Here is a 26,981-nt window from a genome sequence, read left to right as displayed (position 1 = left end):
TTTTGGGAATGGGTGTGCCCTTTGCTTCATGTTAGGCCAGCTTTCTGTTGAGTAGATGTCCTCTCTGGTGAGGGCTTTACATGCCCTCACAAAGGAACAGAAAATTCCCCCAGGTTACCCTTCCTGCCAGCCGCCTGTCTCAGGAGAATACACAAACCTTCCACAGCTGTCCTGGGCTCACAGGGTGGACACATCTGTTACCAAATTGATGTGGCTTATACTTATGAGATACCATTCATCATACGATAACTCTGGCATGGCTTATATTTAAAGATTTCTCTGCCACTAGAAGGTTAGACTCATAATTAGAGGGTTCTGGTACCAGGTGTGCACATCTTTAATGCAGACTCTGTGCTGCAGTGTCTTTGCTGTTACTGCAGCTGTGAAATGGAATCTGTGACCTCTGAACCTGCTGTGTGCCACTGGTAGAGCAGGATAATGATGCAGAAGGGCACAGGTACACACTAGGTTTATGGCATGGAGCATATAAAAGGGGAATCTGATTGGCAGATTACTGCCTCCATGGAAAGTCGCATGGATCTGGAAAGTCGCATGGATCACCACCCTCACCCTCTGAAACCACATCCAGACAATGCACACACTTGCACCAATACAGACATCCAAGCATCATAATAGGCCAAAGCCGAGAAACCATGAACCATCAAAGCATTTCCCTTATAATGCACAAAAACACATTTTCACCAACACTGACCAGGATCCAAACAAGGCATAAACTGGGCCCCCTTGTGTAGTCAAAATCCCTCCCCAGGTAATGCAGAATGAACAAACTTGTAATAACCCTGATACTAAGGAGTCACAAAAAGGCAAAAGCCAGACTGATGTGCTTAATACACGATTAGGTAAAAACAAACAATGAAGCAGGTGTGCAGCCTGTTGGACTGTGTGGCCCACAGAGAAGCTAGTGACAATCCCCAACTGGCTTGCCCTCATCGAGAGGTTATATGTACTCAAAGTATTGGCAACATCGGGATACAGCATTGGTGGGTATGCAGTGGATGACCGTCCCAGACCCATATTCTATATATGCCGTGCTTCCCAACCCGAGTCTTTTCATCATTACTTTTGACGCTAAAGCATCAGCAACAAAAAGTAAATATATGGGGAGGGCTAACATGTCCACCAGCAAGAAAGATGATAGAAGGATGCCATGAATTAACATGCACCATATGACACCCTGAATGAATGCCCAAAATGGACTACTACTCCCAGCCCTGACAAAGTTCAAATTTGGATTTTCGGATACCTTTGGTCTGGCTTCTAAACGAGACAGGATTCTATTCACTCAATTGAAAATCTTGCGCCGACAATGTATGAAGTTAGTTTTGTAGCATCATAAATGTTAGACATGCATTTATGTTATTGGATATGTATACGGCGCTCATACAGCAAGACAGTGTTTCAAAGTGCCAGCTTTGGATGTGCTGTTACCTAGTGGAATGGTGGAAATGTTCACTTTCTTTAATGTAAAGCAGAAAAAAGGCTTTGATACAAGTGCATCCGTCATGAGAAATCCTCTGACATTGACCGAGCGCCCACAAACTACACTGTACTTGTTTCCGTGAGTCCTGCACTATCCCACAACACACTCTGGGTTGACTTTGTAAACATTTGCATATATAGGGTTTACAGCATTTATGTTCAATCAAAGGAAATAGAACTACCCCTGCTCTCAAGTGCCAAAGTCCACTTGGACAGCATCCACTATTTAAAGAATAGTATTCACCCCAACCTGCTCTGCAATTGGCAAGTTAAAAAAAAGCTTCTAAATTGACACAAGTCACTCGCTTGTTGCTTTCATATAGGCCTCATGCAAACAGAAGGCCTTGCAGTTATTGTGAAAAGCTGTCAAAGTTATGGTTTAGAAACCAAGATAGCAGCCATGCCCGGTGTAAGGGAGGCATGGTATCAAAGGTATGACACTCAAACAAAAAGGTACAATTTGTAAAAACCTTTAGTTTCTGGATTTGGAAAAACTCCTACTTTGCCCTTTAGCTAGGATGGAAGTAGTCTCTACCATCAAATAACTATAAAACAGTCCTAGTTGAGTCTGTCAAACCAAAATGGCCAATACTAACAAAACCTAATGCCTGCCCTATCTCTTGTACTACAAGTATGTAAAGGAGAATATATATGCAAAGGAAAATCAGCGTTCAAATATTTATAATAAATGTGGCTGAATCAGCTCTCCTCCCCACGTTGGTCAGCATACGAAGTAAGGATGACACCAGAGGCAGTTCGAAACGTGGATCGAGGTCTGCCTGGCCTTCCACGTTAAAGTCTCTTTCCAACTTCCAAAACACAGTTCAACAAAGGTTTCACACTGGTCCCCCCCCTCTGTCGGGCTTAGACCTTTCAAAGCAAAACGTTCATAGGTCTCCCTCAGTCGGGCTCGGACCTCGCAACCACAGTACTTGCAGGGACTCCCTTCCCCAAGTTTTATTTACATTCTTTAGGGGTTCCCTTCCCCCAATTTATTACACTTCCGGTCTCCCTCAGTGGGGCTCAGACCGTTTCCTGATGTCTAAGACTTTTGAATGTGCGTAGCTTTTACGGCTGACCTCCACAGGACCACTTCGGCTTTCCCTCCACCTCACACTCTTATTTGCCCCAGTGTTTCTTGGTAGTTCAACGTCATAAGCAACAAAGTTCAAAATTCACCTTTTTACGCTCACTTTTTTCTCTGGGTTAAATTTGATCATTGCTTTTCCAGTCCATTCACTTTATCGCTACAAACATTTCACCTTTCACAGAGACTTTTGAGTGGGCTACTTCCTTCCGCAGGACCACTCGGTTACTCATTATCACTGGTTTCACAGCTATAGTTACTTCAAAGTACATTCACAGGTCTGTCTTACTTCGTGTCTCATCCACATGCGTGCAGCCTTCAATTGTAAATAATGTTGTAACTTTAATCTTTCCTCAACAAACACACTGGCCCTTTCATGTCGCTTGCCAACTCACCGATGTGCGCGTTTCTTTCTTGTCTTCAGTTTTTCAATTCACGAGTCAAGGTTATTACCACAGGCTTGATCTCACCTCCCCAACTCTGCAGTTAACCCAGGAGTGTCAGTGGCATCCTAGAAACATAATGCAGCCTTCTTGTTTGGGATTCAGCCTTCTCCAAGTGTCTTCTGTGGCCTTTTGGAGGCAACAACCTCCTGCAGTAAACACCTGGGGTTCTTTCCCCTTTTCTCTCATCCCTCGGTCCATTGCTGTGCTCCAGTAGGTTCGCCTTTGCACCCCAAGTTCTGCTCTTACTCATGTTCCATCTTGCTCAGAGTTTGTCTCTATGTTTTGCCTTTTACTGTGTGAGGAAAGCCAATTGGTATCAGATGACTGTACTTAAAGTCAAGTGCCTGACTTTGGCAGACACGATTTGCGGGATATGTCCAATGTGATATTAAGGGTTAGCCTCTTTACTCAGTTTGTCTCTTCCTCGGCCCAGTGTTTGTGTGGAAATGGGGTGCGGGGCGAGGGGGTTGGGACATTGGCAAATCCTATGAAATAGGATGGGTCATGGATACAGGAAGGGGGTAATACCGCGTCTTACCATTGGTCACCTCACCCCCCCACTGCCCGAAGACCCCTCACCCAGGTGATCCTCCCGCACTGGTCCACCCCCAGAGTCTTGATCCAAAGGCAATGGTCATGCCCCGGTCACCTCAGAGAGACCCCCCCACCCCCAGGGACTAGTAGTTGACCCTTTGGTTTCTCACACCGGTCTAAGAAGAAGTCTCAAGAGCCCTAGATGAGATGCGGGTGTGCTTGGAGCTGAACCGGATCTGGGGTCCTTTGCAACTACTTGGGTAGCTGGGATTGCAGTCTCAGGGATTAAATCGGGACAGGCAGCAGAACAGACAGAAGTTGCTCAAGGCAGTGCTAGGTCTCACAGCCTTTCTTCACAGGAGATTTGGGATTGAGACAGTGAGCCACTTAGAGTACTAGTACCTTTCCATAGAACCAAGCATCCTGGTGCCCAGAGCAGTGCACCCAGCTGTGGAAAGTGGAGTCTGCAGTGGAGTCTCGGGCAGCAACAACGTCTAAGGACTGCAATACCCAGGAGGCTGCGCAGCAGCTCCCATGCTGCAACGTCCTGATGCCTGGCCAATTGCGGCCCAGGCAACACAGAAGCCTGCATACGAGACATGAGGGACAGAATGGACCGGCGCTGCAACGCTTCTGGTTCCTGCTGGTAGGGGCGTCCACCCTCCTTTTACGTTGAAGGCCCAATCGGTGCTCCGTTTACACGTCGTTTACCTTCTTTGCTCATCTTAGTTTGCGGCTTTAGTATTACCTTCAGATTGTTGACTCTTGACTTTTCACGTTGCTCTCCTGCATTGCTTCACTATTTTGTACTGCTTCTGGCTGCCTTGGGATTTGTTGACTTTGGGCTTCAGCCTTTCTTCTGGAAATATTTCTTGCTAGTTAGCATTGCACCCTCATTCCGTCTGAGATCTACATTGGGTCCCCGTCCTCTGCTTCACGGCCAGATTGCTTTCACATCCTGAAGAACATCTTCGCTCATAGGTAAAACCTATAGGAAAACCAGGCTCCTTTCCAGTAGGTAGGAGAGGGCTATGTGGGGAAGGTTGGAAGGGCCGGGATTGCATTTTTTCCTGAAACCACTTCTCTGCTCTTTCTTTACAGCCTTGGAGAATACCTGTTTGATAACTGCAGAAGTGATCAAATACAAAAATAACTATGAGAAATGACTGAAATATTTTAGTCAAATTCGTTAGGTAATTTTGTTTATTTTTATTAAAAATAGATGTAGGGTGGGGTAAGGGGATAGGTTAAGGTAGGGGAAAGTGGGGGAGGTAAGCAGGTCGCCCGCATTACAAAAAAAAAAGAATTTGAACAAGAATTAGGTAATTTCTCAGTAGGTCATTATATTTGGATACTTTCACGGTAATCCAACGTGGTTGCATTCCTCCTGGCTTTCTGATCAAGCCCTGAACCCCTGTGCTGTGGAGTCTCGGTGGTGATGCCCTCGGGAGGAAGGAGGCCCGGGTTGGGAATTCCTGTATACTGCGAGCCATTAGGCTATGGCTGAGTACCAACTAGAAGCAAGCAGCTGTGCTGTGGCAACTAATTTAAGGAAGGGCAGCAGATCATATTTAATGTCAAAAAAAGTCAGGATTGCACAGAGCACTGAAGTATTTGCCATCTGATTTCAATCAGGGCAGATTCTTCACAAGAGCCTTTGTCTTTTAAATGTAAAACAATCCAATACCTCAGCTGTGGGCTATTCCCATTCCTTTTAGCCTTCTAAAACATGGCCAAATTGAGCTGTCCCAATCAATTACCTACGATACCACATATCCCTAATTGTTGAGTATACGAAGAACGTGAATTTTTGTTCCTATGTATTTGGTCAAGATCTTTTTTTTCTTTTCTGCTGTCAAGTTTGCTTAAGTCCTCCCTTAAGAATGGACTAGATGAACTGTGTCTGGTATCCATCAGAATTTTGTTATCTGAAATTCATCGGAGCATTCGGAGGGATAGTGGACTGCTATGTCAAACCTCCTCCAGTACAGGGAGGAGACATACAAATGAATCAGCCTTTGGCATGTGGAGTTTTGTGGGTTCTTTTTTTCATCGTTAATCATTTTTACATTTGTACTTTGTCCCTCAAAATCTTGCTATAAGGTAGTTGTAGGTTTCAGACTATGCAGTGATATTCAATAGGTATTTTTGTTTTCATGATTAATACGCAGTGGTGCTATTGACCGGTAGCTGAAACCGCAAAGTGCTGCTGATCTGAAGTAAGCCCATTGCTGTCACCGACCTTCAAAGCGCAGTGCAGGAGTCCCAGACGTCCTCCCTCTTGTCTCCACGACTGAGGCCCAGGAACATCGGATCTGCAGGACTGCAACAGGAACAGAAGCCAGCTGGATCCTTTTTCTTCAGACTTAAGGTACTTTCTAACTAGGGGTACCTACCTCTTGTTGCTGGTAGGTTGCTTGTTCTCACTGTAGACTTGCAGCAGCTGCTTGCATCTTTGCTTTTCCCAAGTCTTACAGCTTGTGGCCCAATAGGGATTCTTTTCTACAAACTCTTTTAAACATTATGAAATACATTTGTGCTATCTTCTACAAGTGCCTCAGCTCCCCTAGACTTTGCTCAATTTACATTGGTTGTCCTGGCTCCCTGCACACTCTTCTGGCCCTTTCACTTTGTGTTTATCTGTCCCTCCAAAATGTCATACATAAGTGACATGTTTTGCTGGGAAAAGGTTAACCTATATTTCATTGGGGGATTGTGAAAGTGCTTACCTGTTCAGGAGAACGGGTTAACCTTTGTTTCCTTCCCTAACCTTTTTCGCCCTAACTCCAGTATTGCATTAAGTGATATATTAATGTCCACAGTGTCCTAACTATTGAAGTGACCTGAGGGTATAGGAGGTTTCTGTGTGCCATCCCAAAAGTGTATCTACTTACTTAACTGAAAATGAAGGAGTGTATTTAATGGTTGCATCTTGTCCTTTCTAAAGAAAGCTTACTTAAAAACTGACTGGTAAATAAATAATTTTAATAAGAAACCTTTAGTGTTATTTGAATACTTGTCACTGAATCTCTGTGTTGCATTTCTACAGTTCACATTGACCCCTCTTGAGGTAAGCCTGGCTGCTCAGTCACTCTACCAACTTGTGTAGTACATGCCTATACCAAAGGTTGGGTTCCCTATTGCCAAGAGAACAAGGCTGGTGTAGCCTCCCACAGGGTTACTACATGCAATCTTGCCTAACAGCCACGAGGCCCAGGAGTCTCTGGAACCACCAAGCTGTCATGTGATAGGACTGGAGGAAGAGTTGGCACGTGGTCGACAGGTCTGCAATCCTGCCCACCGTCAGAACACTCTGGTACTAAGGGTATGCCAACGGAAACCCAGAAACATCAGGAGCTGAAGGAGTGACTGAAGATTGGTCGCAGCCGTCTGTGGGCAAGGACTGCATAGGAGCCAATAGTCCATGTATGGATATACATGGAACCCCTGCAGTCTGAGGAATGCTGTGATGACCGACCTCATCTTTGTAAAGACACGCAGTGCCGAGCTGAGACCAAACTGGAGTACACGATAATGCAAGAGTTCCGTTCCCACAGAGAACCGCAGATATTTTCAATGCAGGCTCCAAATCAGAATGTGCATGTATGTGTCCTGAAGGTGTACCACGCTGAGCCAATCGCCCTTCCGGAGAGAGGACTTTATCTGGCAGGGCGCAATCATCTTGAATTTCTCTTGGGGGAGAAAGAGATTGAACTTGGAAAGGTAGAGGATAGTGCGCAGGCCAGCCCAATTGGGATTGGGCACTGTAAACAGATGGAAGTAGTAGCCCTCCCCTTGCTCCCAGAAGGGAACAGGTCCCAATGCTCAGAGGTCTCGAAGTTTCTGTACCTTGGCTCTGAGGTAGGGCGACCCAGTTTGCTGGAAGGGAGGATTGAAGGGTGGGGGAGGGGCAAGTGTAAGCCGCCCGAACAATTGACAAAACTCATCGGTCTTCGGTGATGGTCTGCCACGCCTCCAGATGAGACAAAATTCATCCTCCCATCAGAGTCTCGTGCAACCGATGAAAAATATCATTTAGATGTTTTATCGGTGGGGAGACCACCTGTTCCAGGAGAAAAACCGGCCACCTTGCCGTTGCCGTTGCCGTTTACAGCGGGCCCACCAGCTGAAGCATCTGTTTGGTGCGCACAGCAATCCTGAATGCATCTGAACCCAGAGAAGGACCTTGTTTGGCCCACGACCTCTGAGTGTAAGTTGCCTTTGCTGGAGTTTTCGCAAGGCCAGACAACGACTTGGCAGTTTGAGTGCTTGCCTTGGTCTTTGTGCGTTCCTCATCCGTGGAGGATGAGAACAGTTCTTTACCCTTGAAGGGGAGATGAAGCACCTTGTCCTGAACTTCCTTCGAGAACTTGGTAGCATGCAGCAAAGCTTAGCGGGAGAGGTCTACCCCGACCATGAGGCCTCGAGCGCAAGTGTCTACGTGATGGGCCACAGCCTCAAGTAGATCCTGCGCCAGAACTCTAGCATCCGACACACAGCCTTTGAGGTTCTTGAGCCTATCAGCAGGAATACATTCCTGGAACTCGGCTAGCTCCTTCCACAATTTGACATTGGCAGCGGCCAGGATTTGCTTGGTATTAGCCTGACGCAGCTGAAGAGCTGAATTGGAAAATTTGCCCAATGGCGTCAAGAAGCTTGTCCTCCTTGGAAAGGATCTGGGATGCTGCAGTGGAGGATGTAGAGGCCAGCTTGGACTGGAGCGTAGCTGCTGCCACCACTATCAACAAGGGGAGAAGGCAAGCGGACAAAGATGTCCTCATAAGTATGAAGTTTATAGTGAGCATCAATCTTCTTGTTCAGATGCTGCCCGGAATGAGATTTTTCCCAGACCTTACAGGCCTCTGCAAAGATTTGCTTCTGGAGAAACAGACCAGACCGGTGCTCTCTGTGTCAACAGAGTGAAGGCTCCAGAAAGTGCCCCACTTGTGGAACTGTGGCTTCAGGTACTGGGATCTCTAGCAGGGCCATCATATCCGGCACGCGGTTGAGAAAGGCTCTAATAGAGCGAGGCCGCGCTGTCCTGGTCCGTCTGGTCCTCATCCAGTGAAGCGGGAGCAGAAGGCTGATCCGCCGCACGTGGCGCCTTAGGCCCTGAAGGGGTGGTTGACGGAGCAACCAGAGTATTTTCGACAGGGGAAAAGTGGAGGCAGAGGGGGAGCAGGCACCACAGGGAGATGTGGAGGAGGTGGCACTACCGGCATCTGCATGGGGATTGGCAGAGCAGGGACCGGTTTAGGATACATTTCCTTAAACAAATCCTTAAAGTACACCTTCCTGGATCAGAATGCATAAGCGTCTGAAATTTCCCAAAAAACACGTTCTCAGACAAAGGTCTAGGTGCTGGAATGGGCAGAGGCTGCTGGGAAGGGGCAAACCCCCATGACTGCAAAGACAATTGCCAGGATGGTCCCCCACCAGTTGGATCAACATGGATCAAAGGTGCGGGCACAGGAGGGAGCGCGACTGTATGCGGCAGCGGTGTCCCGAGCATGCCAATTTATGGGAGGGCGGAACAGTTTTTTACTCTCCACAAAGCATGGAAAAGGCTGCTCTGCCCCAAAAACAGGCCCTTCAACACCAGCCATGGTGAACGTTGGTGTAGTATTCAAAATGGCCACCATGGTACGCTGGGGTTGTGCCGCCATTTCGATCAACCCCAGAGTTGAACTGCGTCACAGGAGTAAGTGAGGCCATAGTCACCTCAGGGGAGTCGGGTGGGCTTATGTGCCATTTTAGCCTTGGAACAGAGAGCCTCAGCTGAGCGAGTTCTGGCGGTTCCAGAGTGTTTACTAGACACCTTAGGGACTGCTGAAGAATTAGCCCCGAGTGGGGGGACCCTTGCCGGTGCCGCTAGTGGAAAGCTTATGGTGCGTGACCGGCTTCTTTGCCCCCTCAGCGTGATTGGTGTCACTGCGGGTCTGAGGCTTAGAGTCACCACCTAAAGCCAGGATCATCAAGGGGGGGTGGGGGAGGGAGGAGCATCAATCCTGCCGGTGCTAGATATAGCCCCAACAAGGGGAACCTCAGGGGTAACCCTGGTACGTTTCGTCACCTCGAGAGTGAGCTTGAGCCAAGACTTCGTGCAGTTAGTTCCAGGTGTGGAAACCTCAGGCGAACCCCGATAATAGCCACAGAAGTACTGGGCCTAACCTTGGCCCCCTAAAAGGGGAACCTCGTAAGAAGATGCGGGGGTCCTCGAAGGAGACTCTGGTGCGCCAGTTAGATCCCTTGCGGGATGCCTCAGGGAGATCCCTGCTAATAGAGCCACTTGAGCCCCTCCTGAATCTAGAAGACCCCAGGAAGGAGTCCCCTGGCTGGGGTGCCCTGAAAAGGAAAACTTACTGTTACTTAATGACGTTCGCAGGATGAACAGGAAACAAATCCCTGACGCTCCGGCATAGACAGAGGAAAGACTGACCGTGGACCCGGAGCAGGAATGAAGGACAAGGGAACAAAAAGAAAAATATTCCCAGTGATGCAAGTGCGTCCGACCCCAGTTCTTTTCTCCGCGAATGGCGATGCGCAGAGCTCAGGAAAGCCACGTTATGGTCACATATGGTAGCCCTGTGTAAAAATAAAAGGACAAAAATAAAATGCTTTTTGACAGAAGTGCTGCGGTCCCGTCTTGAAGGACGGAATGTCCAACAAGTATGGAGTAAAGGGGACGAACGTAGGAGTAGGTATTATATCCAAATATTGTTCACTGCTGAAACAGTATATGGGTCACCCAGGAGAATTTTTAATCAGGGATGCTCACCTCTCGAGGATCAGATGAAGGGGCTACAGAATCCCATTACAATCTAAGAAATCACCCAGGCAATTGGTGGCCTCACCACTGATAAAGCCCCAGGGCCAGATGGATTTACTGTTCTCTTCTATAAAAAGTTTGTTAATATACTTGCACCCCCAACTGGCCCTCCTTTTCAACTCCTTTGTAGATACGGGCACCACTATAGAAGAATCGGTCCTAACACTAACTGGCAAACCGGACAAAGACCCTACACAATGCTCCTCTTATCGGCTAATTGCAACCCTTAATTATGAAACGTGCATTTATTCTAAGATACTAGCCATTGGGCTGGCTTCTGTGCTCCCAGTAGTGATTGTTGCAGATCAGACAGTGTCTTTCCTGAGTCAGCATACCCATGATAATATCCAGAGAACAATAGATGTAATAGCCTTGGCCAGGCAGTGTAAAAAGTTGATGTTGGTATTGTTGATTGATGCAGAGAAGGAATTGGATTGGGTGGACTGGGGTTCCCTCTCCAAGGAGCTAAAAGGGTTTGGCTTTGGGCCCAAGTTTCTCGCAAGGGTGCTTGCAAATTTTAAACTTCCATCTACCCGTATTAAACTAAATGACTTATTATCTGACCCCAATATAGCTGGGAAGAGGAATGCACCAGGGATGCCAGATATGCCCCCTTCTCTTCGTCTTATCCATGCAACCAATGGGGAGGGTGGTACGCTCCACAGACAATATACAAGGGCTATCAGGTATCAGCAGAAAATAGCATTATATGCAGACCTGCTTTTTTTTTCGTTTTAAATGGTGGACACAGTTAAAACGCTTCCCAATGTAGCTTCTTTATTAGTGAGATTTCAGGAAGTTGCTGGATTTAAGATAAACTACACGAAATCCACCACTCAACATCTCGGAAACATAATGCTATTCAGCAACTAAAAAGTACCTTTGATTTTGCATGGGCAACAAATTATAAATTACTCATCGTAGTGACTAACGTACTCTAGTCCAGAGTCCCGTTCCCTCCATATTTCATGGGCGTCTCGCTAGGGACGCGAGACGGAACCCTTTTCACCAGAAAAATCATCTCCTTTAAAATTTAGATGCGCACGGACGCCACTTTCAGTCCCCTTTGACACTTCGACAATGCTACCATAGCCTAATAATATCAGTTCTATTAGAGGGGAGGATGGTGGGACGTATGGAGGAAAGGGGACTATGGACTAGGAGTACGTTAGTCACTACAGTGAGTAACTTATAATTACTCCTACGTCCCGTCCCCTTTCCTCCATGCTGTATGGGCGATTACAACTGAATGTAACCCCAGGGTGCAGAGATGTCCCGCTCAAGAAAACAAGTTCCTTAATACTGCCTGACCAAATGCTGCGCCCTATCTGGAGCTGGAATCCAAGCAGTAGCGCTTGCAGAAGGCTGAAGGCATAGCCCATGTAGCCGCCTTGCCGATGACCTGCCACACAATGGCCTCTGGAAAGCAACCGCTGTGGCCTTGGCACCAATGGCGTGTGCCTGCATATTTGCTGCTGGAAGAGTACTGCCCCCTCATACGCCTCCTTGTTGGCCGCAACCATCCACCTTGCTATGAAGGCCTTGGAAGCCCGATAGCCGGGCCTTGACCCATCGAAGGTGACAAAAAGGGCCTCCGATTTGCAGAAGCTCTTGGTTCTAATCAGGTAGAATTTTAGAGCGCGCCTGACATCTAGACAGTGCAGAACCCTCTGAGCCTCGTCTCTAGGGTCCGCAGAGAAAGCACTATTTCCTCATTCAGGTTAAAAGAGGGAACCACCTTGGGTAAGAATGTGGGGTGAGTTCTAAGCACCACCTTGTCCTTATGAAAAGTAGTATAAAGCTCTGAAGCCACCAGTTCCAGGATTTCAATGACCCTGTGTGCAGAGGTAAGGCCCACCAGGAGGGCTGGCTTAATGGTGACCAGCCTGACATCCGCGGATGCCATAGGCTCAAATGGTTTATGCACTGGGGCGCCCAAGACCATGTTGAGGTCCCACACCAGGTGTGGCTTCTCTATAAGCGTGTAGAGCCTGGTCAAGCCCGCCAAGTGTCTTAACCACTGGCTAGAGGAAGAAAATACCTCCTCCAGTAGGCTCCGATTGCCGCCACGTGGGTGCGGCATGTGTGTAGCTGCACCCCTGATTGGCCGAGGTTTGCAGAGAAGGATAGCACGTTGTCCAACGTTCAGGTCAATGGATCGACCTCCTTTCATTCCGCCCAGTGACAGAACCTAGTCCACTTGTTTTTGTACTGGCTCATGGTAGCATTGCTCCTAGCGCCTGGTATAATATCTAGTTTAGCCTGTGACAGATGCAGGTGCCTTAGTGTGATCTGTTCAGGAATCACGCTGCAAGGGCCAACTTCTGGGGGGGGAGGGGTGTATGACTGTGCCTCCCTGCTGTGAGAGTAGGTGAGCTGGGCCCAGCAGGTGGTGTACCGGGGGCTGATCCGACAGGCTGAGAAGTTCCGAGGACCATAGCCTTGCTGGCCACCAGAGAGCCATCAGGATGATCTGGAGGTGCCGGGATGCCTGGATCTTGCATACTACTCTGTGGACCAGGGGAGAGGGAGGGAAGGCCTACGCATCCATGTTCCACTGCATCTGCATCACGTCACCAAGTGAGCCCAAGCCCTGTCCCTGCCAGGACACGAATTCAGGGACACCTCCTATTGAACCAGGTAGTGAAGAGATCCACCTTAGCATGACCCCATCTGTCGAAGATAACCTGAAGGACCTGGTCGTCCAACTGCCATTCGTAGTTGTCTGCACCCAACCTGCTGAGCCTATCCGCCTCCAGGTTGGACTCCCTTGGGAGGTGAATTTCTGCGAAGTGCATGTCGTTTACCAGAGCCCACTCCCAAATGTGGACTGCTAGAGTGCGGAGGGGAGGAGACCTGGTGCCACCCTGCTTGTTGATGCAATACATGCTGGTGGAGCTATCTGTTTGAATGAGGATTGACTTGCCGCTGATCGGGAAGAAGACTTAGAGAGCAAGCCAGATGGCCATCAAATCGAGCCAGTTTATGTGGGCCACCTGCTCCTGACGGGAACCATACTCCATTGACACTGGCTGCCCAAGGTAGCTCCCCATCCCTCTAGGGATGAGACCGTGGTGATGGTAACCTGCAGAGCTGGCTGATGAAAGGGCCTGCCTATCCGAAAGTTGCAGTCCGTGCTCCACCAGACTAGGTCCTGGTGGAGATTAGGTGGGATGCTGACCAGCTCTGCCTGGGAGCCTTTCTCCTCACTCCAGGAGGCTGCGAAGTACAACTGCAATCGCCTAATTTTGAGCCTTGTGTGTGGCACTGCCAGGAGACATGCCGCCATGATGCCCAAGAGGTTTTGGAACCACCATGCCAAGGTCACTGATCTGCTGAGAAAATGGCCTGTGGCTCTCTTGATGACTGTCTTCTGAGGGGGAAAATTCTCTCGGAGCACGTATTCCAGATGAGGCCCAGGAACGTTAGACTGTGGGCTCCAGCTGTGACTTGAGATTGATGGAAAAGCCCAACTCGTGTAGAGTATTCATGAGGCCGGAGGCAGTATGTGGTGGACTGCCTCTGGAGACCTTACCCTGATGAGCCAGTCGTCTAGGTATGGATACATGTGATGGCCCCGAGTAGGGCTGCTACCACGTTCATCAGTCTTGTAAAGACCCTGGGGGCCAAATTGAGGCCAAAGGGTAGAACTTTGTATTGGAAATAAAAGCCCATGATCCTGAACCTCAAAGGACCGATGGGGCTGCCAGATCAGGACATGTAGATCCAGGGAACACATCCAGTCTCCCATGCACAATGTGTCTGCTATAAGCGCTGGGGTAACAATCGAACTTTTGAAGAGGAAGGGAAAGCTCCTCCCTCCTTCCAGGAGGAGCGTGGCGCCTGAGGACAGAGGTATCTGATTAAAGACAAGAAGAAAAGACAAATGTACTTCTCCAGGGAAGAGCGTGGAATTACTAGGCTGGTGGCATAACCCAGGAGCGCTGGTGAAAGCGGTCCGTTCCTGTCGACGCAGAAAAGAGGACTGGGGAGTGGCACCAGTCGACGGAGTCAGGAGAGCGCATGCTCCCAGACACACATCTAAATTTAAAGGGGAAGATGATTTTTCTGGTTACAACGGTGCCGTCTCCTGTCCCTATCAAGAGACACCAATACAGTATGGAGGAAAGGGGACGGGTCGTAGGAGTAATTCCCTGAAGTATTGGGGTGTCTTCTTAACAGCCTGGTACGACCAATTGTACACAGCTAATATACTGTCACTCCCAACATCAGCCAAATAAGACTTGGCAAAGTGGGGGAAGATGGAAATCTCTAGGTTAGGCAGAATGAAAGCAGTCAAGATGACGCTGTTGACAAGGATATTCTATATTTTTCAAGCGTTGCCCATCTGGATGCCCAGAGTGGTTCTCAAGGAGCTCAAGTCACATATATTTAACTTTGTCTGGGGAAATAGACCCCCAAGAGGGGCTAGAAGAACGCTGATGACAGCAAAAGAGAGGGGAGGACTGGCAGTGCCGGAGGTAGAGAGTTACCTATATGCAGCACAAAAAGCCTCAGTACTAGAGAGCCAAGCATCGCAGCATAACACCAAGCACTGGGCATCTATAGAACAATCTGCCTTTAGTGGTCCCATGCACGAATGGTGCTGGCGTTCACGAGAACTAGCAAGAACCATTGGTATGGGCATCCAACCACCAAGTCAAATTTTGGGTACTGGGATAATGCAGAAAGCATTGTCTCGGGAGGATAGCACAGCGGCAGCGTGCGCGTCTTGGAAGCAAGACGACACGGAGCAATAACAGGTTCGATCCCCGGGTCCGCGCTAAGAAACCTCTGAGTGTTTAAGCGCGTTATAAATATGTAACTAAGACAAAAAAAAAACAATTACGCAACTAAGAAAAACAAACAATTCCTGTAACAGCGCCTCGATGCCTGCGGGCTGTGTGAGCGCTTTATAAATGTAAAATAAAAAAAAATAAAAAAAGAAAGCACATCCGGAATGACCACTTTCCTGTCCCCCCTGCCTCCCTTACGGGACTCTAGAATAATTGGGGATTTCTCCCCGGACACAGCACTAAGATTTACTCTATGGATAGAGAGGGGCTTGTCTAGGACGGGCCAACTCTGACAACAAGCAACCCCTATCATTTGAGCAATGCAAACAAACCATCTTAGTATTCGATAAAGATAAATATGGTTTTATTCAACTCCGTCATTGGCCCTCTAACAAAGCTGGTGGCTCAAGTTAAACAAGACACTACCCAGTTCGAAAACCTATTAATTGGGGACCCCCAGAAAATCCTAGTATCAACCATCTATAAAATCCTTTAATCTAAAAGGTTCAACTCGCTGCACACATTCATGGTCAAATGGGAGGAAGACATTGGGAGACCCATAGATGAATTGGCCTGGTATAATCTATGGACTAGGCCAGGGGAAATACTCTAAATCAGTTCACCTCAAGGAAAACGGTGTTAAGCTACAATGGTTTTTGACCCTGAAACGCTTACATAAATACCCCCCCCCCCCACGTGTTGGAGATGCTCCGTTGCTACAAGCACCTTCTATCACTTATGGTGGACATGCCCAGTCACGCAGGTGTTTTGGAAAGAAGCATTAGAGCTCAGATTAAAACAATCCGAGTAGAATTGGTAGTGGACCCGATAGTGACACTGTTAGGCAATTAAAATCTGCAGGGGTCAAAACAGTCTGATAACCCATTTTCTAGTTGCAGCAAAGATGGTCACAGCAAAAAATTGGAAATCCCCACTCCCCCAGACATTAAAGAATGGTGGTCAAGGATTTGGTACGTAGCAGCAATGCACAAAATAGATGCAGCAGCTAGGGGAGAATCTGCACGAAATGGGCCCCGTTATTGTTTATGTGAGCCAGCATAACTGTTCCAGGATATACCATAAGCCCCATAAGAGGACTTCCTTTTTACTATTGTAATAACTAATTTGTTTTAGGCATTACAACCCACCATGCTTCCACCCCTGTACGTGTTTAATGTTCATGTTTGTCCTTTTAGGATTGCTGATGTTAAGCTTGCATTATTTGACTTTAGCGTTATATGACCGGTATTTACCTACACTATAGACAGGTATTGGAGCAATGATGTCATTTTCATATATGGTTTTAATTTTGAGGTCAGGTCTATAAATGACGCATGTGTTATTACAATGTTGCCCAACTCGACTCAGAAGATGCATTACTGTGCGTCACTTTCTTAAATGACAAACTTAATGGGAAAGAAATGGCATTTTGTGAACTGTTGCTCTGCTATAAATGCTAGCAATGTACACATTAAACGTAAATCATACTACAGAATTGTAGCTTACAAAATCTCTGTAAACAAGCCCTTTACTCACGGACCCTTCCTATTCTGCCATGATTTACCAAGGGTTCCCACAGCAGCAGCAACATTAAGGTTCAACGAGAAAGTGTTGCTAAGCAACTTTTCACTGACAGTGCGTACTAACAGGTATGTGCCTTGTTTCTGCAGCAAAAACATTCGATATAAGACTCGGGTGGGGATAAAGATATGGGCGGATAGGATTGTAAATCACTGATTGAGATTATTATATACTACTGTTTAGTACTTTTCTAACCCATTTTTATTAGCCATTTCATACAGTGTAGGCCTAGCGGCAAGGAGCGGCAGTTTGTAATAAGTGAATAGGTTTATGGTACAGCAGAATATTTAACATGATACTTTAAAGGGATTAGTAGTGTACATTTAAATGTTTTGTTTTAGCCATCAAACGTAAAATGCAACATGCGTAGATTTACCAAACCCCAGCAGTATGATGTGTGTTTATTAGCACTGTGCAGTGAGCGTGCTCTGCATGCACATGAATATTACCTGCAACTGCGAATTGCAATGCCTGTGCTGCACTTGCTCTTTCTGTACAATTTTCAACATTAACGCAAGCAATTAAAATTCTTTAGTATACATTTCATGTAACCGATAGAAATCTTAGCAAAAAAAAAACAGTACAGCTGGTATCAAGGCTGTGCAAGTGCCTACCTGCAGGTGCCATTGATTGCATTGTCAGGGCAGTGCACAGAGCAGTGGCACAGAAGGAAAGGCTCACGGTCTTCAGGCGCCACAGTCACCCCATTCTCCTGCCTTTTCTGATCAGAGTTCGACTTCATTCCTGTGCCATGGAGCAGGCTGTCCAAGTACTGACCTGCGGAAGACAACAAACAGAAAATAAAATTTAAAAAATCACGGCATACTCACATTGAGCAGATATATTGCCCAAACTGCAAACTAAATTTTCACTAGTTGCATGAATTTTAAAAGGTTATTATCGTTCTCAATGGAACTCAACAGTATTGACATTATGATGAAAGGTATTGGTCTTGTCGAGTTTCAAATATGTGACCCTTAACGTCAAGGGATTTAAGACAGATATTGGCGCAAGTTGTGTCTTTAACCACCCAAAAAAAACGATAAAGCCTGCCAGGCCAATGACTGAGAAATTGCAGATGACACACATGCCGTCCCATGTTCTGTGAAAGGTCTTCCCTCCTCAAAACATCTTAAAGGAATGGTTCGCCCAAAACTTTTTATTGCCCAAAAAGATTAGCAATAATAAAACAAATATACTCGCACTTTTTTTTTTTAAGTTCCTATGTAAAATTTGGAGCAATTCAAGCTCAAAAATTGAAAAAGCAAGCACATGGGCACATCCATTTTGTGAAATGGATGCCCGCCTGTGCTGGCTTTTGCGGTACTAATGAAGGAAAAGCCAGCCAGCTGTAGTAAACAAAAGCTACCACTGGATGGCTTTTCCTTTATTGGTGCCAGGACTCGGAGGACGCGAACCGGAGACTACAGGCAGAAAAGCTGCAGCTACATCTCGGTAAGTGCTATTTATTTTTAAAAATAAGCACTAGCTGGAGGAGCCCGGAAAACCTAGAAATAAAACCGCAGCCCATTCTAGCTGGTATCTGGCCCACTCATTCAGGTCGCACACCAGCCTTCTCCTCTGTCCTCTGCCTGTGATACCCCTGCTGTGCCACACACTGCCTCTGCATACCCCTGCCCTTCTGCCTTCTAAAGCATGCCACTGCCACCTTAAGTCCACTCTCCCACCTGCACTCTGCTCCACCGACCACCTTGTGGCACTACTTATTGTCCTGACAGCAACAGGCAGGATTGCCCTGATTAGCAACACTAACATTTCTCAACTACCTCTCCAGCCTAGGTTCTGCTCCAAAGTCCCCCCTGCCCAAACCATTCCTCCCACCCCATGCACCTTTCACTACACATCTTAGCATCTCACTCTGTCTTGTTACTACCAAGCTGACTTCATGTGAAGTCCCAACACATTTCAAGCCGCATGCCCCTCCTTTAACCAATTCATAGCCTTTGATCCACCCCCCTAGCACCTCTCCTGCCTCCCTGCCCTGCAAAGGTTGGGCCAGGACATCAAGGCTCACCTCCCGTACCTCTGCTCCTCCTATGCCTTCAGCCCACCGTCCAAGCACTGCACATCACCTAACTCATCTACAATCACACCAACACACCTTACCTTATGCCCAGAGCACCTCCCACCTGCCCCATGCCTAGATCTGACACTACCATTCACCCTAACCAACCCCTCTCTAAAACACCTCTCTCCTGTGCATTAGTCAATGTACACACCACTGATATCAGAGACCTCATCACCAACAACCACATCTTTGCCATCACAGAAGCCTGGCTTCAACCAGCTGCAGGCCCTGCCATTGCCAATGCCATCACTGCAGGGTACACCATCCTTCGTTGTGATCGCTCCCTCCCCAAAGGTGTAGGAGTTGCACTCATCGGCAAAGATACCTGTCCCTTAAAACCGTCCCCTCCATTGCCCCACCTGCCTGTAACCTACTCGGCACAAGACTGTCCATCTCACCCACCTCCACCTTGACCATCCACGTCATCTATATCGTCCTCCCGGTCCAGAGGATAACATCTCTTCACTTCGCAGTTCCAGCATCAAACCACCTTCCAAAGTCTTAGTCCTGGGTGATCTCAACTTGGGTCTGTTGGATCCAGATGACAGACACACTCAATCGCTTGCTCCCTAACCTCCCTGGGCTTTACCCAGCGCATCTCTAGCCCAACTCACCAACTAGGGAGTGCCCTTGATTGGAATGCTGACCTTAACTGTTCTACAGAGAATTAGTCTCACCCAATCTCCAGACAGACCATCACACCATCTCCTTTAATGTAACCCCACCACTCCCCCCCGAACCCCCATCACCCCCCCACCACTAGCTCTCACAGGATGCTCCTGCAAACTTACCAAAGAACGCCTCCTTCCTATCCTCACTGTCAACTCTTCCAAGCATCCTTACCCTCTAACCCAACGGACCAGGTCAACATCTACACCACCACCATTCTCAGCCATGGATACCATTGCCCCTCTAAAAGCTTGTAAAGCTGAACCAACCACGTACAGACTCTTGGTTCACCCCTGACCTCTGTGTGTTAAGAGCTAAAAAAAACATTCCCTGGAAAGCATCTGGAGTGTGGTGGCCAAGGAAAGGCCCCTTCCCAAGGGCTCCCCCCTCGGCCGGCTTCAGTTTACACCAAATAAGGAGTTAAGACAGACTGGTGGTAAACCAAGCTTCTTGTATTACATAGCAATTACACAGCATACAGAGTGATCAGCTCGATCAGCAGGGAAACAGCAGGACAAGTGTTCAGGCCGTCGGCACACAGAGCTCTCAAGGGCCCACCCCTAGAGTGCCGGTTAGTTATATAGACAGGGTGTAGACCACAGGGGGCATGATTGGTGCAGATTCTCATCCAAAGATATCCAGGTATATGGGTGAAATAAGGATAGGGTGGAGCGACACAGGGATTGCTACTGAACGGATGTTGATCTAGAGAGATTGAGGCCTGAAAGTCCAAATTCCAAAATTCAGCCCATTCGACCACAAAGAAAACCCCTCCTTTCCAAGGAATTCAAAAAAGCCATCCTTGCTGCTAAAGCATCTGCACTGTAACAAATCTTCAAAGTGCAGTTCCACTCTCGTGAGCTATTCACCATTCTCAGAGACTTGGAAACCCCATTTGTCCCCACCTCCAACTGCCTTAAAGCCAATACTTGGTGTCAAAACATTTGGTATGCCCTCTCGAATAATACTGTCTCCCGCCAAGCAATCTATCCTAATCTCCAAAGACAACTTGTCTGACCCTCTCCAGTCCACTGCCCCTACTTCTACCCCTTTTCACACACCCACCCTTCACCTTCCACCTCGCCACAGAATTGGAAACCTCCAATCTGATCCCCGTCCTGAAACCATCACGTTGCAACTCGTCCTTCGGTAACAGCTTTGTGACTACTGTGCTCAAGGAAGCATGGCTATCCCAGCCCTACAGATCAAGGGTTTGTCTGCCGCTCCCTAAAAATAAAAGTATGGATACTCCCAACACAAAATGGCAAACAGGCACATATGACATTGTACTCCATGGATATGTTTGGACCAGCAGTGCACCATACTACCACAGACGGAAACTGCCTGATCAGAAGACGTAAACATCTGTTAATGTGTATGAATAACTAGGTGCAAGGAAATTACAAAAACAAAACATTTCCCAGTTAAATTGTACACGCTTATAAAATATTCCCATTGCAAATTGGACTTCGATTTTTACTCCCTAAAAAATAATTTTACTCCCAACTTGAAAAAAATAGGGAGTAAAATATTCCCACTTCAAAATCTTATCTGGAGCACTTCATCTATCCTCTCCTCAAAGACTCTCTTGACCCCACCATTCCTACCGACTACCGACCTATTACCACCGTCACTTTCCTCCCAAAAACCTTGGACCGTGCTGCCTATACTGAAATTCAATCCTACCTGGAACTCCACCACATATTCAGCCCGAGACAATCTAGCTTCCGCCCTGAACATGGTATCGAACAAGCCCTACTTGACATAGAAAACCAACTCGATTACATCCATAATTCTGGTAATCTTGCTCTCCGCCGCCTTCGACTTTGGTCAATGGCCAAACTCTGCCACCACCTCACCTCAGCTGCCAACTTTGCCCCATCAGCCGACCAGTGGATCGCCTCCTTCCTCACAGACAAATCTGCCTTTGTCTATGCAGGAAATGCAGCTGCCATCACCCCCACAAGGATCCTGCATCTCCCAAACGTATACAATGTGAACACCAAACCTCTTTTTGACCACCACGACTCCCTGGGGATCTCTTTCACTAACTACGCTGATACCCAGATCCTCATTGCGACCACTTACAAGGCTCTAGCAAGATTAAAACCATCTATAACACAATTCAAGCTTGGATGGCCTCCCACCAGCTCGGTCTGAACGATAAGATAGAAACTCAGATTGTCTGCCCTCCCGCCTGGCGGCCAAACTAGTCTCTGCCTACCACTCTTAACATCGATGCCTGCACCATCCGAGTCTCCTCTAACATTAATACTATGTTTATCTAGACTCTAGCCTCAACATGAACCGGCATGTGAACTCCATTGCCTCTTCAGCAGCCCACAACACTAAGCGCCACCTAACATCTCTACGGACCGCTTCAGTGTAGTAATAGCTACCATAGGCTCCTGGCTTATCTACTGCAACTCTCTCCTTGCCGTCACCTCAGAACGCAACCACAACTTCAGACGATCCAAAACAATGCCATCCGGGCGCTGATGAATCACTCCAAACGTGATCATGCTGCAGGTCTTGAAGTGCCGCTCACTGGCTTCCAGTCAAAGAATGCATAAACTACACATCGCTGCCTCTCGAACACTGCACCGCCTCTACCTCTCACAAAGAGTAAATAAGCACACCGCCACCAGACCTACTAGATCTCTCTACAGCCCCAGACTAATGGAACTGTGTTTCAAAAGCACAAGAGCTGGGGGCTCCAGCCTCCCAGTGATCACCTCCCGCCCCACATTCGCTCTGAACCTTGCTACTGGCCGTTCAGAAACCTACTCAAGACCACCCTATTTCAATAACTGTATGCTGCTTTACCATTCTGCCATGTAACCTTTGCTTCCTCCCTGCACTTCTCTCCTTACCCATCACCTTCCCTACACCCCTTTCCACTCGCCCTCTTGCAACCAGCACCTCTATGCCTGTAAGTTTTCATGTGCTTTACAAATGTAAAACTAAATACCTATAGCTAGGGGAGGAATTGAGCAGGACAGAGACAAAGCTATGCTCTGGCAATATTTGACCTTGCCAGACATCATTCCACACAGGCCCAATGCACAATCCCCAGGGCTAGCTAAAGCAGAGTTTTCAAAGGTCTGCTCCCAGCCGGAGCACCCATCTGCCACACAAGTAGCATAAAGAAGACTTGCGGTCTGTGAAGGGGGCTGAGGGATTAATTCACAAGCTATGTGCATGAAACATCCAAAATGCACAGTCCAAATGAGTATATAAAGTCTGGTGGTTTAACAGACATTTTTATGTTAGGGTTCGTATCGTGACAAAATTAATAGAGGTGCGCGACAAGTTTGCATTCATTGTTCAGGACAGCTTAATGCTTGAATCACTTTCACAAATCTAAACCTCAAACCAGTGAAGACAACTTTTCGAACTAAGGAATTTAGGGTGACTGAAAATTCTAAGCATGCATGTATATAAAACTAGAATGTATTCATGCTAACAATATTTAAACAAACCAGGGATATAGCAAAAGCACCCAGAGCTGTAATGTGAAGTACGTAATTGGGAACTTAAGTTCTTATGTCGTCCAGGGCTGGTCGATAAATAGATCGAGTTTTGGATATATCGATATATTTTCAAAATCGATATGAGACAGTATCTCCAACATCTTGATATATACACATTACATGTACTATAATTTTGTATTTACATTTTAATATGTACACAGCTGTGTGTATTCTCAAACAGGAAGAGGTCCCTGTATTTGCACTTCATTTTGATCAATGTCTTATAAAAGGTGTGTGGAACAAGACAATTCCTACAGAAACCGCCTTTACGATTATGTAGAACGGTTTGCCACCCTACAGATAAGGCATGTCCCTTTTACTCAATAAAATAAGGCACATGCAACCAAAAAAATAAAAATGGGAAGTAAAAAGACTCCCAACAAAAAAATTAGGAAACACGTAGGACTTTTGGTCCCTGCTTTCACCCACACAGCCCCATGGATATGTTTGGATCAGTAGTGCACATAGTACCACAGGAAGGAAACAATTATTGCTGCCTGATCTGCAGATGTAAACATGCATCTTTTAATGTGCACAAAAAAACTAGATGCATCGAAACAATTAATCCCAAAACATTTCAGTTTTCCAGGTAAAACGTATTAATTCATAAAATACTCCCATTTGGAATTGGACTGCTTTGTTTACTCCCCAAAAAATCCTTTTTTCTCAGCTTTAAAAAAAATTACTAAATAATAAAAAAGAAAAGAGGGCGTACAGTTTTTCCAACTTCTAAATCTTATCTGGAGCATTGACTGTCATTTTATGTGTTTGTAAGGTGGCGGTGAGAGGCAGGAGGAGCAGTGTGATGTTGGATTTTGTGAGGCAGACGGGGCGGTGGGAGGAGTTGTGAGTTTATGTGAGCTAAGTATTGATTGGTGGATTTGGTGCACATCATCCTTTAGGATGGGGAAGCGCCTGCATGGGTCCACCCACGCATCCGATAATTAAGAAGAAGAAGAAGGTGGCAACATATAGATATGTCATTTCGTTTTTGTGGATTAGAGTATTTCTATTGCAACGATTGATTTTGTGAACAGTTTTTGGTATTTTGTATTTACACGAATGCTTTCAATAACCTTAAATTCCTTATCAGTTCGAAACAGGTCTTCAATAGTTTATGAGGTTTCGATTTTTGGTTCGAATATCCAGTTAAAACCAGGTGGAGCTCAATAATTGGAAGCCCTCGTTGTCCAAATATTGTCAATCACTATCAGACATTTCAAATTCTGTGGTCCTCGTCTTCCCAAAATGTGCTCTACTTTCATGTAAATATGTCCTTCCTGCAGGTGTTCCCCAGCTGCACTCTATTCGATTCCTCTGGGACGGCATGCTTACTGCTCGAAGAATTAAAGGGTTGGTGGGCTTCCCACAGTACATTTTGTATATATATATCCAGCAATGCCTGCAACCATATATACAAGGCCATAAGTACATGAATATGTTTAAACTGGACAGCATAGTTACATTTAGGGGCTGCCTTTTCAAAATAGCTTCGGAATATTCAAAATTACATTAGCAGTATTCAAGTTTTTGCAAAACAGCAGGTCCTAATTTTTGCAATTGGATTGGCATTTGCAAATGATTTCTCGAGCCCCCTTTGTCCACGATGTGGGCGCCTTTGCATTCTCAGAATTGTATTTCTACAGACCCACAAAGTTTCTCCTATTTTGAGCTTTTATATCTCTGCTCAGAAAAACTGGTGGAAGGACCCAACATTTTCCTGGATCCTAGGGTAAGCACATGCCTTCATGCGCTGATCGCGTTACGTGTCCATCCTGTAAGTCAGACATTTTAAAACACCTCTGTGCGTTTCCAAACTTTGTCTAATGGCAGTCATGGTACGCTCCGTTACTCAAATTCTACCGTCAATCGGGTACAAAGCTTGAAAAAAGTTTCGTTTCAGGCAACGTTCAGAGTTGGGGACTCTGTTCCATCGTTCTCGAGTTATTTTCAAATGTCCGCAATACATTTCAATCGCAGTCAGGTGACCCAGGCACAGTCCTGTCCTAGAACGTCAGAATGGTCGACAGCAGCCACTACACAGTGTTCTTTCAAAATAGGCTCAGCAAAGCACGGCAGCAAAACGGGCAAATATGTCAAATTAGGAAATTGGAGCCAATGTTTCGTTTATCAGTTTCTAGAATATGAACACATTGATTGGTGCAACGCGTTACAGTACCGGAGGTATAGCTGTATATAAACCTGGCCAACCTCCCTGCCATGCACGTCAGAGGCAGCAGCTGTGCAAATTCCCGTCAAAAGCCTGAACGCAGAGGAGGTGCGGCCAAGGAGTGACCTCAGAGCTGGGGAATGCTCACGTGATCAAAGAGCTGCCGACCAGCAGCAGCGCCGGGATCAGATCTTTCCATCGCCTCAGCCTGGTCTATTCATTGCAGCACAACTCACTGTTGCCCTATTTTGGCCTCGGAGCAGCCACGTGTCGGCCTGTTCTACTTTCCAGCAAGGATACCGACTCTGCAGCCGATAAGGAAGTGCTGGCTTCTACTGTGAAACAATCAGCAAACGTGCACCCCTTTTCTGCCGATCAAGCAAAGGTTTATAGATTTGAAATTAATCGTGACCCAAGGAGCCACGAAGCTTTCGAACTTTCCCAAAAGGGTTTCCTTCTCTCCAATATAACAGGGATGTTTAGCAGTAACCAGCAGAGGCATTACATCAAAATCCAATAGAATATAACATTGAAATTAACTGATTAACTCCTACTTCCTCAGACAGACCTAGATTGGGTGCTGCGCCAAACACAATACATACTTGAGAGTTGCATTTGACAGCGCCAAATTAGACCACCAAATGTGTAGCTTTGATAGAAAGTTTGAAACTAAACTGCTATATACACCAACAGGTGTCCTACTCATCTCATTGCCACTCGAGATGATTGAAAAGGTGAGGTGACAGTCTAGAATTCTAACTATATGCATGTCAAATGTAACCCACTGTCCTCAGCAATATCGATAACTCACTGACCAACAAAGTGGAATCAAAGAATTGATGAGTAGAGCTAAAGACAGATACTGGGTATATGCCATCACCCAAAAACGTTATCTCTGGGGAAAAAGGAGACGGTACCTAGCATGCCTCAAACTCGCACACAAGATGCAAGCTATAGCTTTTTCTGTCAGTTATATGTGACTCCTAACTTGTACATGCAGCCAAAGTGGTGATCCCGGTATGCAGCTCCACGGCATTAGCCAGCATTACCCCTCTGCCTCAGTTAGGTTGACAACTGATTTTGCATACTGAAAGTCGGTTCATCTTCCCTTCACAGGCAACCTTGAGAAGAGAAGCTGTGTTTTGGCCCAGAGATCTGGTTTCCGGAACTGGTGGAAACAATGTTAAACTTAATCTATCCCTTTGGTAGGAAACTTTCAGGGACAGAGATCTCTCTTAGGTTCCCAAAATCCACTTTGCTTTAATGCATATAGCATGACAGTCCCTTATGAAGGCGTCCCCAGATGCACTTCATAGGGTTCTTTGTGATCTGACACTACACCTGGGCTTAGACACTAATTCCGCCTTTGCGGACCACTTTCCCTCCAATACAAAACGGGGTGGGGGTCCCCCAGAGTACATTTCCTTTATATCCTTCTACTTTAAAAAGGGGCAAAACCACCACGTCACCCACTTTGATGGAGACATGCCTCTGGATATTGACAATCAGGTCCCCTGTTGCCCACTTCACCAGACATCTCCTGCCCAGAGTCCCTCATACTCCCAGTCAGCATCAGAAACTTTCCTCTTGCCCACTTCAGGAAGATGCAACATCCACTTAAGTACAGGACTCCTTGTCTTCCCCATTTCACAACTTCAGGAAGGAAACCCTGAATCTCACCCAAATAGGCAGCGCCCCTTGCCTAGAAGCATCGTCCCATCTAACAGCAACACATTTTGAATTGTAC

General features: G+C 46.7%; 1 protein-coding gene across 2 annotated transcripts in view; it reads right to left on the bottom strand.

Moving 5' to 3' along the window:
* BMPR1A (bone morphogenetic protein receptor type 1A) overlaps positions 1 to 26,981 on the bottom strand; it is a 595,030-nt gene that overhangs the window by 162,443 nt on the left and 405,606 nt on the right. For both annotated transcript variants that reach the window (XM_069610776.1, XM_069610777.1), the window contains exon 4: positions 17,388 to 17,550. In XM_069610776.1, the coding sequence (XP_069466877.1) occupies positions 17,388 to 17,550 (163 nt within the window). The remainder of the gene's footprint in view (positions 1 to 17,387; positions 17,551 to 26,981) is intronic.

This window comes from Ambystoma mexicanum, chromosome 8 (assembly GCF_040938575.1).
Source record: "Ambystoma mexicanum isolate Mex_15411 chromosome 8, UKY_AmexF1_1, whole genome shotgun sequence".
NCBI classification, from domain to species: Eukaryota; Metazoa; Chordata; class Amphibia; order Caudata; family Ambystomatidae; genus Ambystoma; species Ambystoma mexicanum.
Note: the sequence above shows the minus strand (reverse complement) of the source record. Positions and strands in the feature narration are given on the sequence as shown.